Below are 15,704 nucleotides of genomic sequence, written 5' to 3'. Positions count from 1 at the left end.
TCCAAGAGCTTCTTCTATTCCGCTCTGCGTGGCTGCGTCCGCAACCACATATAGCCCATCCTTTACCAGGCATTCCACTCAATCTAAATGCTGTTATGACACATCACCCGGGGTTTAGTTTTCTTGGATTACGAAGCTGCCAAGAAGTTTCCTCGTGGTTTAACCAAACACTTGGAATTTGAAAATACGACTTGATGATGTATTACCAATGTTGGTCCAAGGTCTACTGTGAGCCTCATCAGAAACCTAAATCGACGCCTCAAGGCTGCAGCTGTACCTCATAAAATTGATTATAGAGCAATCAACACCACCTTATGAAAGTTCAGAACAACGCCGCATGAGATTGTGTAAATTTGCTTCTTTGGTTATCTTATTACTTTCTTCTTCTCGATCTTGTCACAGGGAAACAAGTAATGCCAATCTTCACCATCTAGGGCACATTTCTGTAGTTTCCTCGTCTACACATCTCTATTTTCAGAACTTGGTCAGTAGAATTAGACATGGCGGCGACAGTAGAGAGCCAGTTATGTACATCATCCATTGTTCCTCCTTGGTAATGTTTAGAGTTTGTTAGATCAGGTAAGAATCAGCTTCACCGTTTGCTAGTACGTCGGCTTACACCGAACTGGTAGTCATCATCGAGGTCATCCATGTCAGAATCCATTTCATCGAGAATCGATTGGTTCAACTTCTTCCTGGACACCCTCCTGTGCTTTTTGAGTTGAAGGCGAGGCTCCGCTTGCTTCACACCCATGGTACCTGTTTTATACCTGAAGCAAGATGGGTATGCTTGCATTGTTAACACACACAAAGTTCAGCATCCATCAAAAAGAGTAGGTGCTTTGATACGCAGGAACTGATCTAAAGAAAGGATGCCAATCTGTCAAATATGACTCTCTATAGAGTAGATTATTATATATCTAGGCCACCATGTGCATGGGCCAATGAAACACTAACCCAAGAAAAAGTTATAATAGAAAACCCTTATGAATAGGCATGGTACAATTACTTAACCTTTCCCAAAGCATTAAAGTAAGGCAGGCAGTGGAAATATAGCATGAGCTAGTCTTGATTCCCTAAATGGGTAGATATTTTTAGACAAAGTGCACCGAGGCTGGGGACAGTTGTAGCGAAATGGAGAAAGTAATTTGTATGGAACCTAAGAAAATTAAATAACCACATGATTCTGCACCAGAAAATTTCCGAATATAAGGATCATTTATGTATGAATAAAAGCAACTGCTGTCACCACAATCATGGAAAGACCGGCATATGCTAAGCAGATCAGTGCTAAATAGGTAACCTAGGGCCTACTGCCATAAGGTAGATTCCATTCACCATAATGCATTTCACCTTGCCAAACTATGAAAAAACTAACCTGTCTTCCAAACATTTGGCTTTATTTTGTTGATAGCTTATAGCTTAGAGAATATTTGCTAGAAATCTTTTAAAAAACAGAAACCACAGTACTAGAAATAGAGAAGAAAAGGCATATGTATCTGGTGTTGGTGTGCATTAGTGATTCTCATAAAGGAAACGTTTACGGCTTACCTGACATCACCTTCTCTTTTAGTTCCAAATGTTCGTAACTGGAAGGATTCTCTAATTTTGATCTCATCAAGCAACTGCAGATAGTGTGGATATCTTTCCCAGTCACCTTTGACAACACAGCCATGTTCACCAAGGTGAACACAGTCATTAAATAAGCACCCGGAGGACTCATTTTCTTCTAGCATCTTTCTTATCTGGATACAAAATCAATAACACAATTATGCAAATGTCATAACAAATTAAACTACAACCATAACAGAGTCAACTTGCTTATGCACAGAAGCTCTAACCAAATAGAGCATCAAGTGAACAAACCTCAGGGAAAGTTTCTGCAAGACCCCTTTTGGTCACTTTCATCAGGCTAGGCTGGTTAAATCCAGGAGTATCAGCAAGAAAACCTCCATCAACTATCGGAAGTAATGAAACATGACGTGTGGTATGCTTTCCTTTGCCGCTTTTCTTGGACACGGTACCAACGCGTTGTTCACCAAACCATTTACTATTCTGGAAAAGAATGTGCACAAGCAAGGGACTTCAGTGTCCACATAGAAAAAGGTTTCTACACTTGCTAAAGTTTACTGGAAAAAGATTGAGAAACTTCACGACGATGGGAAAAATGAAAAAAGCATGTCAAGCTATACAATATCTGAGGTAAAAGGAAAAAAGACTACTGCATCCACATAAAGAAACAGACAACAATGCATACTTGCTCCATCGTCTCCTATTGTGTAAGGCAAACCAACTTGGGACCACATAAAAAATACATTTTGAATTAGTCCTGAATACCATATCAGAGGCAACACATCAGTTCAGTAAATCCAATCGGCAATATCTCAATATCAAGCATAGCTAACAAATTGAGTTTCTTTTTGAGATAAAGATAGCATTATTCCTGATAAATTGACCCAACCTTAGTAAACAGTGGTACGTTTATATCCGTAAATAAACATTCTGCCAAGAAAAAGGGCTACATTTTAGAGGAAAACTAACAAAACAAGAAATTATGAAATTCTCATAATGGATTATGTACGGCATTGAAAGGTTCAGAATGGGCGAGAATTTGAAGTAGGAAAATAATATCGCCGTATGTTTGCCTGATGAGATGGAACAATTAAGGAAGACAAGCCATGTGGAACAAGATGTGCCATTGGCAACCCGATCAGGCATGAGCGGGGCCATGCGGCTGGGGCAAAATGCAACAAAAACTAAAAACACGTGTGATAAGTGAAATTATTGGTTAAACCTTTCGTTGTATGAAACTGATGACGATATGCCTGGGGTTAAATGCAATTTGAAATTATATAACAGTCACCTGTTCAAGAAGTTGATGTATTGGATCTTCCTCTGAAATGTTTTGGTTGCATCTCAAGGCATTAATAAGACTGGACTTCCCAACACCGCTTGGACCAACAACTACAGTTGTCTGTCCCTCCAGCATCTCTTCAAGAGCTGATAATCCAGATCTCTGATCAACACTTAGAAAGAGTGGATCATAGCCCCAGCTCTTCAACCTGTCCCTCCAGTAGGAGATGATCTGCAGAAAACGGAGTTATAAATTATCAGGTCAACCACACAAATATAAACTCAGGTAAACAATGTGAAACAAATACACTAAATAATAAACAGTGTGCAATTGCACATTCTAATTGCTCAAACTCATGCTTGGAACCATGTCTTTTATTTTTCTAGTTTTGAACCTTGAGGATGTATTTTGTTTTTGTTCCGTTATATCTTGATGGTGGAACCCGATCCGTTCTTTGGATCGAATGGAAAGAAAATTGCTCAAACTCGCACCTCAGCGAGGGAAACCAAAAGTGTGAATGTATGATGCTTATCTTTTACAAAACAATGATGCCCATATGGTGGGTATGTATCAAATGCCAGTTCTTTCATATTTTATACATTTCTTTCCCTAATAATAAAGCACGGATTGACTTTGTCGGGTTCACCGTCACAATACGCTTCTTCCCGTGATTTTACGCTTTCAGTTTGAATTTAAAAAACATATTCAAGGTGGTACTAAATTTTATAATTTCCATCCGTCCGTCCGTCTTGACTTGTTCGTACGTCAGCTTTTCTCTCGCGTCCTCAAATATCAAATTCAACCTAGGCAGCCCATTATTCTGGTCCACCGAGCCCAACAAAAAAATAGAAATCAGAGAGCTAAGACGAGGGCGGATTCTCGATCAGTTTGGAGTTTTCCCTTGACCCTCCCATAAATATCGGCTCAAGATTCAGGAAAGAGGGAAGGGGAGGTGGATCCCGTGGAGGTGGAAGGAGCCGGTTGACGGCCGATCCGACGGGGCACTTCATCTCGACCATGAGGCCGCGGTAGTATACGGTCACGCACATCAGCCATCTCATCAAGCGAGGACGCGGGGGCGCTACCATCGCTGCTTTTGAGAACCCACCGGTCCAGCGGACAGCCATGGTCGATTGGAGCTGCTAAGACGGCGGCGGCGCAGGTGCGCAGCCCCAATTTGAGGTGTGGTGGCTCGTGTCAAGGAGCCAACCATGATTCAGAAGGAACGATTTGATTATCTTCTCATGTACGTGAATAATACGCTCTGATCAGCACACAATTGAAACTTTGAGATCGATCAAACGCCATTGGTCGAAGTTGCTCGTTCAGTTGGTTCGTCAATTGGTCCTTCTGACCGCCAACAATACGGCCATACGAGATCATGATCCACCACTGATCCGCTGCTCTGGCTACCGTTCATCGTCGAGCGCCTGCACCGTTCCCGCGCCGCCCTCCGCCCATACTGTACTCACAAATCACCATGTCGTCTTCCTTGGAGTTTCCAGGAAAGATCGCTTTATCATATTGAAGCACCGCGGCCGCCGCCGCTATAACCAACGCCACAAGTAATATCTGGGTGATCAGGGCACCGATGATGATTAGCTGGATGCATGCTTATCAACTGAAGCCAAGCAGCTAGATGCTTGTACGGGTGATTACTGCAGGCGGACCGAGATAAAATACTAACAACTCCGAGCACGTCACGTCCTCAGGTGCGTCCCTATGCATATGTCATTATGTGCATGAAGCAAATAGCTAGATGCAGTATTGGCATTAACTGAACTGAATTAGACTTCAAGATATTTTTTATTTTCTATTAGTGCCACATCTGTCACAATTTATATCCACAATTACTCACGCTTATCGTCGTCTCCATAAAAAACTCAAGGTCTATCCGAAGTAAATATATTTGTCGCTGCATTACTTAGAGCCAATAATACATGTACATGTGTTTTTCAACTATTTAGAGATCTAGATCTAGATACTATGTGATAGTATATCATTATTGCAAAAAGGTTTGCTTCCACTGAGCATGTATGAGTATGCGCAGATAATTTCACACTTTGAAGGAAGTTTAGTTTTCAGACCTAAATTAAGTTTATTTCGATCCAAATCCAACAATAAAATTTGGATAATTTCTCAATGTTATCTACAATGAGTGGCATGTATTTATACCATGACTAATCAACTTGATCAATAATGTATTTTTGTATTTTTGCAGTTCCTTTTTTTTGCGGGAGAAGGAACTTTCATTAATCAAACGAGATGATTACATTTCGACTTAACTATGCTAGTATCTCTTCGGGGAAGTTTCAAAGCCAACACACAGTTCGTTGTTGCACCCGTCCCATACAAGCAAGGGTGTGGCTAGCAGCATTAGCTTGTCGAGTGATCTTAAGTAGACTAATGTTCCTCCTGCATATGTATTTTTGTGGTTCATATATGGTGAAAACTTTATATGTCAGCTTTCACATACACATATCTGAGTAATACCACCTCCGATCCATATCGCAGTCTTGAACTAAACCCAGTTTAGAACTGCGACACTTATTGCGACACTTATTTTATTTTAGATAGGAGGGGGTATCATTTTTTATTTGCTTTTCAAGGATGAGTGTTGCATCTTAATAGTAGCATGGCTGCCGAATGACCAACAATTTTACACCAAAGGAAAGATAAGTCGAGGCATAGTTCAATACTGCACCACAGGAGGTAAACTGTCAAATACCATATGAATTGTCAAATTCATTTTGTACCCGTTGCAACGCACGGGCTCTTTTGCTAGTAATTAAAAGATTAGCTAACTTGAATTTGAATGTTTGACCAATGACAGCACGGAGACTAGTGGCCATATATAATTGGTGTTTATCAAAAGGAGTGTGATCCCAAGGATGTACCAATCAAATTCGTTGTGTGCTGTATGTACCAGGGAACTATGCCAGCTCACGTATTACTGTTTATATATCTGGCTATTGCTCAGGTTACCTCTTAGGCTGAATTAGGTCTTTGTTGAGAGGCAAATCCCTTTGATATAACTCAAATGGAATGCCTTTGCTTCATCCTATGAGTAAAAACATATGAATGTGTACATCCGGCCCACAAGAGATTCGACTGTAGTGCTAGATCACCATCGTGCATGGCCCACAAGAACGCGAAAAGAAATCTGTTTTTAGATAAGCCGAGAGCGGCATGTGCGACGGCCCAAGGTTCGTCGGTAGTTCTGGGAGATATTAACTCAAAACACGGCCAAAACAAGCAACTCAAACTTTAAACAGAAGAATGACGGGAAAGTTCTGTCCCACCGAGGATCTTATGCCCGACATCCACCTTAATGGGAGAGCCTACGCATGGTCAATGATCAAGAAAACACCATCCTTCGCAAGCTGGGCAAATTTTAGTCTCGGTCGAATGGCATAACTTGTTCTCAGGTCATCCTCTACTGCTCGCGATGGCACCAAAGTTTAAGAAAAGTAAACACTTCCACTTTGAGTCCTTCTGGCTCACAACGGATGGTTCGGCTGAGAGGTCGTTGACAGCTCTGGGATCCAGTGGCCCTTGATCCCATCCTGAGACTCAACACCAAGTTGAGGCTGCTGAAGCGCGTGTAAAGTGGGAATTGGGATGCGTTAGCGAGCAGATTTTGCTGGCCAAGACGCTGATTCTCCTCCCAGGCAAATATGGCAGTTTACCAAAATTGCTGGCATCAAAATAACTAAATAAGCACGACATGGTGGCATTTTTTAGCATCTCTACACTCCAAGTGGAAGAGGTATTGAAATCCTAAACTGGGCACATTTGGTCCACCTTCGCAAGCAAGCAACCTGATGCAGGGGAGGACAAAGATTATACAGACCCATAAGCCCTGTCCACAGTTTCACGAAGATCCTCTCCAAAGTCATGGCAATAAGACTCGCACCTCCTCCCTCGGATTTGTCCATCAATCAAGGAACCTTCATCAAGAAATGTTCCATACATGACAATTTCATGCTGGTATGGCAGACCGCCTGATCATTTCATCAACAACAAAAATTATACCACCTTGTGAAGCTTGACATGGATCGAGCTTTTGACCCGGTTGCATGGCCCTTCCGGTTTGAAGTGTTAAGGCGCAAGGGTTTCGATGATCAATGTTGTGGCTGGCATGCTATCTACCACTCTTTCCACTGCATCAACACGCATTCTGCTCAACGGCTCTCCGGGTCCTAAATTCACTAGATGCCTTGGCCAAGGAAACGCGCTTTCCCCGCTCTTTTCATCATTTTCATGGATATCTTGCTTTTCACAATGTGAAGGCCTGAGTGCTGGAGTTTTTTTTCCCCTGTAGGCAGAGAGAACATTCAGAGTATGTCCATCTACATAGATGATGTCATCATGTTCATAAAGTCTCTGAGTGAGGAGCTTCACGCAATCAAATCCATGATGCGCGTTCTTGCCTATCAAATGCGACGATGGTGATGCTGCTCTAACTAAGGCCATGATTGACTGCGGAGAAGTCTCTCCCAGTGAAATACCTTGGACTACCCCTCTCAATTAGGAAGCGAACAATGGAGACTTAAACGAGCTATGCCACCCCCAATCACCAACTCATGATCCTAGACCCCCCGGCGTAGGTTTATCAAGGTGATTGACAAACTTTGACGTGCTACATTCAAATAAGCTCAGTGACTTTTAAGGTTGATTTTGAGAAGGCATATGACAAGGTTAATTGGTCTTTTCTTCAACAACCTTCGCATGAAAGGGTTCACACTACAGTGGTGCTACTAGATTGCAAAGTTCGTAGAATGAGAGAGAACTCGAAAGGGGGTCTTAGACAGGGGGAATCCCGTGACTCCAAACCTTCTCAACATTGTTGCCAGCATGTTGGCCATTCTCATTGCAATGGCAAATGAGGATAGCCAAGTAATGAGGATAGCCATGTGGGTGGCCTTAGGGCATCTCCAAAGCAAACCCTCAAACCTCTTGCAAGCGTCCGGACCAAGCTGTCCGGACGCAGTTTGCCATCCAACGCCATCCCGCATCGGTTCGCGGACCAATCCGGGCGTTCTAAATTTGGATCACCGCCACGTAGGACTCTGATACCCCCGGCCCACACAAAACCCCGCCCGGACCCCGCTCTCCATCCTTTCCTCTTTCTCTACATCCGCTTCCTCCCTCGCCGACGCCACCGCTCTACCACCCCGGACGCCTGCCAAGCCCTTCCCGGATGCCCGCGACCTCCACCGCTCCACCCGGTCGCCATGCCGCTTGTCCTCCGCCACCAATCCACACCTCTCATCTGCCCGCCGCGCAGGTACCATCCGCCCGTACGGGGGGTCACCATGCCCGGCAAGTGTTTGGTGAAATTCCCGTGCTGAAATTTTTTGTCCCTTCTTTGAAGCAATGGATCCGGACATGGAGAGTGCATATAAGAGCACTACATTGAGTTGTTCGACGAGGACTATGCGGATGAAACACCGATGATGCATGCGGTCCTTGCAGACACGGAGCGTGCGGAAGAGCATGTTCTTAATTTGAAGGGATCGGTCAAGGGTCACCAAATGCTGAATCGGAACAGGCCATTTGACGCTGATGGACGACTACTTTGCCCCTGATGCCCTATTCGTGGACAATTTTTGCTGGCGCTTTCAGATTTGAAAAAAATGTCTTTAGTCGCCTCTACAATGGCGTCCAGTCCTACGATGACTACTTCATCTTGAAGAAGGATGTCGTATGACGGATACCGTGTCTGTTTTGGGGGTCAGCGTTGGAGATGCCCTTACTCCGTAGCTAGTGGATGGAGGTGTGTACACACTTCAGTATGCAGGTGACGCTATTATTTTCAAGGAACATGACATGAAGAAAGCAGCCATGAAGGTCATTCTTTGTTCGAGCAACTTTCAAACCTCAAAATCAAATTACATAAGAGTTAAATATTCTACTCTGGTTAGGCCAAGCAGGGCAAAGATCAATACAAACAACTTTTTGGCTGTGAGGCATGATCCTTTATGTTCCGATACCTCGGGATCCCTATTCAATATCGCAAGCTCCCGAATAAGGAATGAAAGAGGATTGACAACCGGTTAGTGAACAAGTGGAGTATCATTTGTGGACCAAAAGATCCAGGAGGCCTTGGGGTGGATGATCTTAAGATCAAAAATAAATGCTTGCTGAGCAAATGGTTGTTCAAGTTGTTAAATGAGGATGGAGTGTGGCAAGAGTTGCTGAAATAAATATCTACATTCTAAAACTCATCACAAATGACAGTCAAACCCACTGATTCTTCTTTCGGGGAGGGCCTTTTGAGAGTCAAAGAGGACTTCTTCAGCAAAGGTGCGTTCATTGTCGAAGCCGGTACTCACACCAGTTTTGGGAAGATTCCTGGCTCGAAAGATACTCCTCTGAGCCGCAATGCCCAAATCTTTACAATATAGTACATGGGAAACATCCTTCCATGGCAAATGTTTTGACCAGGAATCCGCTGAATATTAATTTTCATCAGATACTTACCAGTGATAAATGGATAGTCTGGTTACATCTGGTCCAGCGCTTGATGGATATCAAGCTGACTCATGACCAGGATGTTTTCCGGTGGAAACTCCATGCTTTCGGTCTTCTCGGTTCAGAATCTATGTATGCCGACATGGTAAACGAGAATCACAGAGGTGTAATGCTAACTAATGACAACTGACCTAAGAGCGATTGGAATGGTAGCAAGAAGTGTTGTTTTTGTGATAAGGGTAGACGATTCAACACTTAATTCTCTCGTGTTCTTTTGCACATTTGTTACAGGGAACTGTTTATGTGGCTTTCAACCTGCCTCCGCCAACCAGTATCTTGAATATGTTTGGGAATAGGTTGGCGGGAGCGGAGTAGCAGCTAAAGGCTTGAACCTGGTGGGCGTGTGCGCCTTGTGTTGGACTATTGGGAATTGTCATGATGATATTGTTTTCAACAAAAATAGAGTTTCCAACTATTTGCAGGTTATCCACAAGGATGCTCATTGGGTCCATACATGGTGCTTACTTCAGCATGCGGAGGTGCAGGAGTGTCTGGGTAAAGCCACTTGGAGATGGTCACACGGGCCATGTTCAACCAATATGGATGGCGGTCTAGAAATAGGAATAGTGATGCACAAGTACTACATTTAATATCTCTTGCTGTTGTCATAGCCCATTATCAAACTTATTTATCACTTTTTGTGTTGGATTGAGAGCTTCACAATAAATATGGCTATGTGCATCAATCAATGCAGAGGATGGATCTTCCTCCTTTTCAAAAAAAAAAACATCTCAGGCAGGAACTGCCCTGTCAATTGGTCTCGGGTCTGCCGGCCAAAAAGTGCCAGTGTTCTTGGTGTTCCTGATCTTAAGGTCACCAGGTTGGCGCTGACGACTCACTGGTTCTGGATGCAGCACACCACTGAAAACCGGGGTTGGCATGGTTTAGAAATTCCCCATAATAATACTGAACTTCCAATCTTCAAAGCTGCTGCCCAGATTCATATTGGCAATGCAAAGAACAACCTTTTCTTGAAAGATCATTGGCTTATGGAGTATCACCAGCATCCTGTGGAGTATTGTCCTGAACTGGCACAGCTTTATTTGTTTGCAGCCACACATTTAAGCGTCCCTGGACGTTTGGTGGTCCAACTCCAGAAACAAACTTCCTAAGGCCAAGAGGAAGGGATTCGACAGTCTGGTTGTACTCCTCTTCTGGACAACTAACCTTCAATAATGCAGCAAAATCCATCCATGATCTCTTCTGGGATGTACTTGCAGATTAAGGTCTTGGAGTTCGGCTGCCGCAAAGGAGCTTAGCTCTGTTCCCTCCAAATTCTTGCGTTTCAAAGGGTGATAGAGAGATATTGTTGACTGTTGACAGAATATGTTGGTCTTGCCAGCAACTGAACTATTTTCATGCGAAGCAAGAGCACCGAATTGCAATGAAGGTTGTCTCGGTAAAGTGTAAGTTTGTGCCGAATGAGCCATTGATCGAATCAATGAAGTGGCTACTATGCGAAGCTCAACTACGCATCAAACTCCGCCACAATAATCATGACTTGTGCTATGCTGCTTCTCACTATTAGATAATCTAAACTCCAATTACCCCGTTGTATAGAGGAATACTTTATCAGCAGAACTTCTACTCTTTATCAATCTAGACTAGATGAAAGCAATTATGCTACGATAGGATTGAAATAAAAAATAAGAATATGTCTTGTTGGTAACCTAATGACCCAATTCTGGCTCCGACCGAGTATACCTGATCGTCCACGAGCTCGACCTTGTTGAAGGCAAGCACGAAGGGTATCCCTGTGGACTCGGCCTCGACGAGGAACCTGGTGAGCGTGGCGGGCTCAGGCTGCGGCTGGTCCAGCGAGAAGAGCACAACGAGACGGTCGACGTTGGCGACCGGCGGATCGACCACCTCGCTCCGGCGCTCAAAGACGTCCTCGATCATCCCGCGGCGGTCGGTCCAGTCGACGGCCCCGACGAGCACCCTGTCCCCGACGAGCACGCGGCGGCGGATCTTCTTGAGCAGCGCGCGGACGACGCAGAGAAGGTCTGTCCCTTGGTGTTGCTCGAGCCCCGGGGCGGTGGAGCTGACGATGACGCGCATGAAATTGGCCTGGGAAGCCGCGACGAGGCCCGTGGCCTGGTTCGGGAGGAGCGCATCGGGGGGCGGCGGGGGGAGAGAGGCGGCCGACACCGCGGGGGGGAGGCGCGGATGGCGGGAGGCACGGTGAAGGAGGCGGAGGCTTTGGGGAAGGGGAAGCGGGAGCGGGAGGCGGAGGTGGGGCAGTGTGGCCGTGGAGGGGGGTGGGAGGAGCGGCATTTCGGTGGAGCGGAACTGGATAGCGGAGTGCACACTCCAAGCCTATCCTCTACCTCTATAGTGCCGTCCTACTTGACTCGACCGTTTGGACTACTTAATCTTGACTTCAGTAGTCTGGACTAATTGAATTTTTCAGTTTTGTCTCAAATCAAGATGAAGAGTGGGGGAGTTCGAACTAGTACTATATGCCTCGTCCACATTCCTACACTCCATACTTCCTCCTCCGCCCTTGGTTCTCACTCCTGGTCCCTGAATGCCACGACCGCACCCACCTCCTACGCCCCCGGGCCTTATCGGACCACTGTCAGGACTCCATGCTACCGTCGTCGGATCCCTACACCGCCCTAGTACACATCCTCCCCCCTCCCCCATCGATGTCGTCTATGCCAAACACGATGCATGGCAAGTGTTCAGTGAAATGTCGTAGTGATTTCTTACAATTTTGTTGTTTGGTTTCAGAGAAATCCAGTGGATTGAGTAATTCTACAATTTATGAGTAATGCATCATCGGATTCATAATCAAGAAACTCATATACAACTACTAAATGATCTAGTGGAACATGTATGGGTGTTTCATTCAAACAATTAGAGCAACTATCCAGTTCAAATATGCACTACATAATTTGGAAACTTTATATTTGGATTGTAACAAGTAGATTTAAATTACTATTGCATTGTGATGTACCGCTTAACAAGTAAGTAATCCAGAGTGACAAATAACAGAAAGAAATAACTTGCAACTAAGTAGGAGGTAGGATTGAGAAGATGCAAACAGTCGTGATGAGGGGGAGATAGAGCATGTTGGTTCAAAAGGTCTCTCAACACCAGCTTATGTTGCACATTTGCTCTTAGGCCGAAGACCAGCGGAGCAACCGAGATCATATGAAGTTAAACTAGTGGCGGAGCTAGACCATAATGATGGGAGCCAAAGACAAAACACCATTTTTTTAGAGCACAAAATACTCTATTCTTTTCAATCTCAGCCCTCCCAAAAATAATTTATTGGCCTATGGAAACTGAGCTCCCACGACTCCATAGGCGATTCGGAACCCCCCCCCCCCGGCCGCTGGCGGCTCCGGCTCCGGTGTGCCCCTCCTGTCGTGGGAGTAAGTCTGACAATAAGAATAGGGGGTACGTAGGAGGAGGCAAGATCCTAACTACGGTGAGGTTGTGCACGCAAGGTTTACGAGTTCAGGCCCTTCTCGGAGGAAGTAATAGCCCTACGTCTCGGTGCCCGGAGTCTTGGTCGACTGGATATGCGTGAAAGTTACAAGGGGTGTGAACCCTTGTGCCTAAAGAGGGGGGTGGCTTATATAGAGTGTGTCGGACCCCTCCAGCCCTCAGTTACACAGGGTTCAATGTACGTTAAGACAGGGCGTTACTGGTAACGCTAGGTATAAAGAGCTATAAATGATCTTTAACACTACTGAGTGAATGCCTGACCGTTGCCATCCTGAGTGGCTTTAGACCTTCTATTGTCCGAGTGATTCTTCGTGCGGTCGAATGACTGTATACTTGTCGAGAGGAATTGGGGTATCCGAGTGGTATATTTGGTCGAGTGGATTGCACTCCAATGTGACTTCAGTCGGTATCTTTTGTTGATTCTTGAATGTACTTGACTTTAGGGCAGTGTCCTTGGGTAGGGTGTCTAGAACAGGCCTATGACCCTACCCTAGGTACATATCATCGTCATTAGCCCCTAAATGGATTGAGGTCTGAGTGAAGAAGGGTTGAAGTTGGTTCCGACTCGATTTTATGCCCTTGGAAGCATTTCACTAGAGTTGGGAAATCATGTTGAGGCTTCAACCTTATTTCAATCGCCTTGATCGATTCAGAGGTCGTCAAGTGAACTATACTGACAATCTTCGAGTGTGTTACGGTGTGAAATCCTGGCGCGATTGGTTGCTCTGCGGCCCGAATCTCATGGGATTCGAAAATTTGGAGAAGCGCGCGGGACGGAGTGTGCCGCAGTTATTGGAGTGGATAGATAGGGGCTCCTCGATCCTCGCGCCACCTTTTTGGCCACGTATCGGGCGAGCGACTATTGCGGGATATGACAAGATTGCTTGGGCCCACGAGCCAGCCACTCGGAAGTAGGCCCATAAAAGGCGTCGAGGCCGATGCGTTTGCACAGTGTGCCTCATTCTCTCTCTTCTTCCTCTGCTTCTCCACCGTGTCCTCCTCCATTCTTGACGCCGCTGCTCCGCCCATGCGCAGCCGCCACAATGGGAAAGGACAAGACAGTGGCCCTGGAGCACGCGAAGAAGGCGACGGCAATGGCGAAGGGCAAGAGGATGACTCGAGGGTCGTCATCGAGGTCCGGATTGCCGCCTGGTTGGATCACGGGGGAATGGATTTGGTCCACGATCCAAAAAGAAGACTTGGAGGATCTGGCCAGTGCGGGCTTGATTGCTGACGGGTCTTGGAGGTTGCCGGGGAACGAGTCCGAACCTCAGCCGCAAGAGGGTGAGTGCGTCCTCCTCGCAACCCATGCCAGCCGTAGTTTTTCTCTGCCTCCACATCCTTTTTCCAGGGTTTCTTGAACTTTTTTGGTGCGCAAATCCGCCATTTCCCCCCAAACACCTTCACCTATCTTGCCGTGTACATTTATTTGTGCGAAAACTTCTTGGGCTGCCAACCGCACTGGGGTCTCTTCAAGCATATTTTCACTTGCCGCTCTCAAACGGTGAAGAAAGCGAATCCGACTGATGAGAAGACACATGTGATCCAAATGTGTGGGGGTTTGGGGATTCAGACTAGGGGCAGAAGCACCTTCCCTTCCATAACTCTTCCCAAGTCAGTCCGTGGATGGCAGTCGACCTGGTTCTATTGCAAGGACGTCCCGACCCCGGGTTAGTCGACTGGTCTTCCTCCTTTCACCATGGATCGACCCCGCCAACCTTCTTCATTAACCGTGACTCCAGAGCAGAAAGGCAAGGTCTCAGATTTAGTCGATCAGGTTGTCAGATTAGTCCGGGAGGGGGTGACTAGCATGGACTTGCTGGAAGTGTTCCTCAGTCGACGTATTCGGCCTCTCCAAGCCCGTGACCACCCAAAGTGGATGTACTCGAGCGCTGATGACACCGCTCGGGTCCACCCAGAGGAGGTCACCGAGGAGATGATGGCTCAGTGGCTGCAAAGCATAACCGGGAACAAGGACAATCCCAGAGGGTCCAGGAGGGTTCTGCCATTCGACACTGAGCACGAGCTGGAAGAGGTCAGGCTCAAAACACCGAGTGCTTTCTCTCTTTGACTTGCAATTGCTCTTGGGTTCGCCTGACTTTTGTTGACTTGTGCCTTGCAGATCTACACCAAGATGTACTCGATGACGAACGGGGAACAGTTCCAGGAGGGAGAGGAGAGCACAGACGAAAGTGGCGACTAGCAATCCAGATGACAATGAAGATGATAGAGACGACTCGGGCGGCAGTGAGGAGGTTGACTCACCGCCCCGAATGTCGATCCAAACAGTCCCAAGACCCTGCAGGTGGGCGCGGCATGGCAGCTCCTCCAAGCATACAAGTGCAAAAGCGCACTCGGACTTCGTCTCCGGAACCGTCTGAGAAGGCGGCTAAGCAGCCCAAGGTCGCCCCGTCAAAGCCTTGGAATGCCTTGCCCAAGATCAAGGTGGATGTTCCTGTCGCTTCTACGTAAGTGTTTTGCTTCCCCTCTTTGTCTTCTATGTTCTGGCCGATTCATCTGCTTGCTTTGACCGAGTGAATTTTTGGAACTTTCAGTGTGGCTACTTCTGGGACGTCCATGAATATTGCCAAGGAGCAAGATGACGAGGAGACTACAGATGCGGCCACTTCTCGAGCAGGTACAACTCCACAACCTTGCCCTCACTCTGCCAATCGTTCTGTCGGTCGACTGAACTCTTACGGTCAAATGTTTTGTAGCACCACCGAATGTTATTGAACTTACAGACAACGATGACCATGAAGACGTGCCACAGAAGAACACAGGAAGAAAGGGCAAGACTTCGAGCAGGAGGGTGCCAGCCAGCAAGGTGTCTCAGTCGACTTTAGCGCCAGAA

General features: G+C 46.1%; 1 protein-coding gene across 1 annotated transcript; it reads right to left on the bottom strand.

Moving 5' to 3' along the window:
• Positions 1 to 340: 340 nt before the first annotated feature.
• Positions 341 to 11,700, bottom strand: LOC125537761 (small ribosomal subunit biogenesis GTPase RsgA 1, mitochondrial-like). The gene is made up of 5 exons (XM_048701079.1): positions 11,096 to 11,700; positions 2,864 to 3,085; positions 1,867 to 2,055; positions 1,552 to 1,745; positions 341 to 770 (listed from the first exon to the last, which is right to left on the bottom strand). The coding sequence occupies exons 1-5, from the start codon at positions 11,666 to 11,668 to the stop codon at positions 593 to 595; spliced, it is 1,356 nt and encodes a 451-aa protein (XP_048557036.1). The 5' UTR covers positions 11,669 to 11,700; the 3' UTR covers positions 341 to 592.
• Positions 11,701 to 15,704: the final 4,004 nt, after the last annotated feature.

This window comes from Triticum urartu, chromosome 2 (assembly GCF_003073215.2).
Source record: "Triticum urartu cultivar G1812 chromosome 2, Tu2.1, whole genome shotgun sequence".
NCBI classification, from domain to species: domain Eukaryota; kingdom Viridiplantae; phylum Streptophyta; class Magnoliopsida; order Poales; family Poaceae; genus Triticum; species Triticum urartu.
The sequence above is the reverse complement of the archived record's forward strand: the minus strand, read 5'-3'. Positions and strand labels throughout refer to the sequence as shown.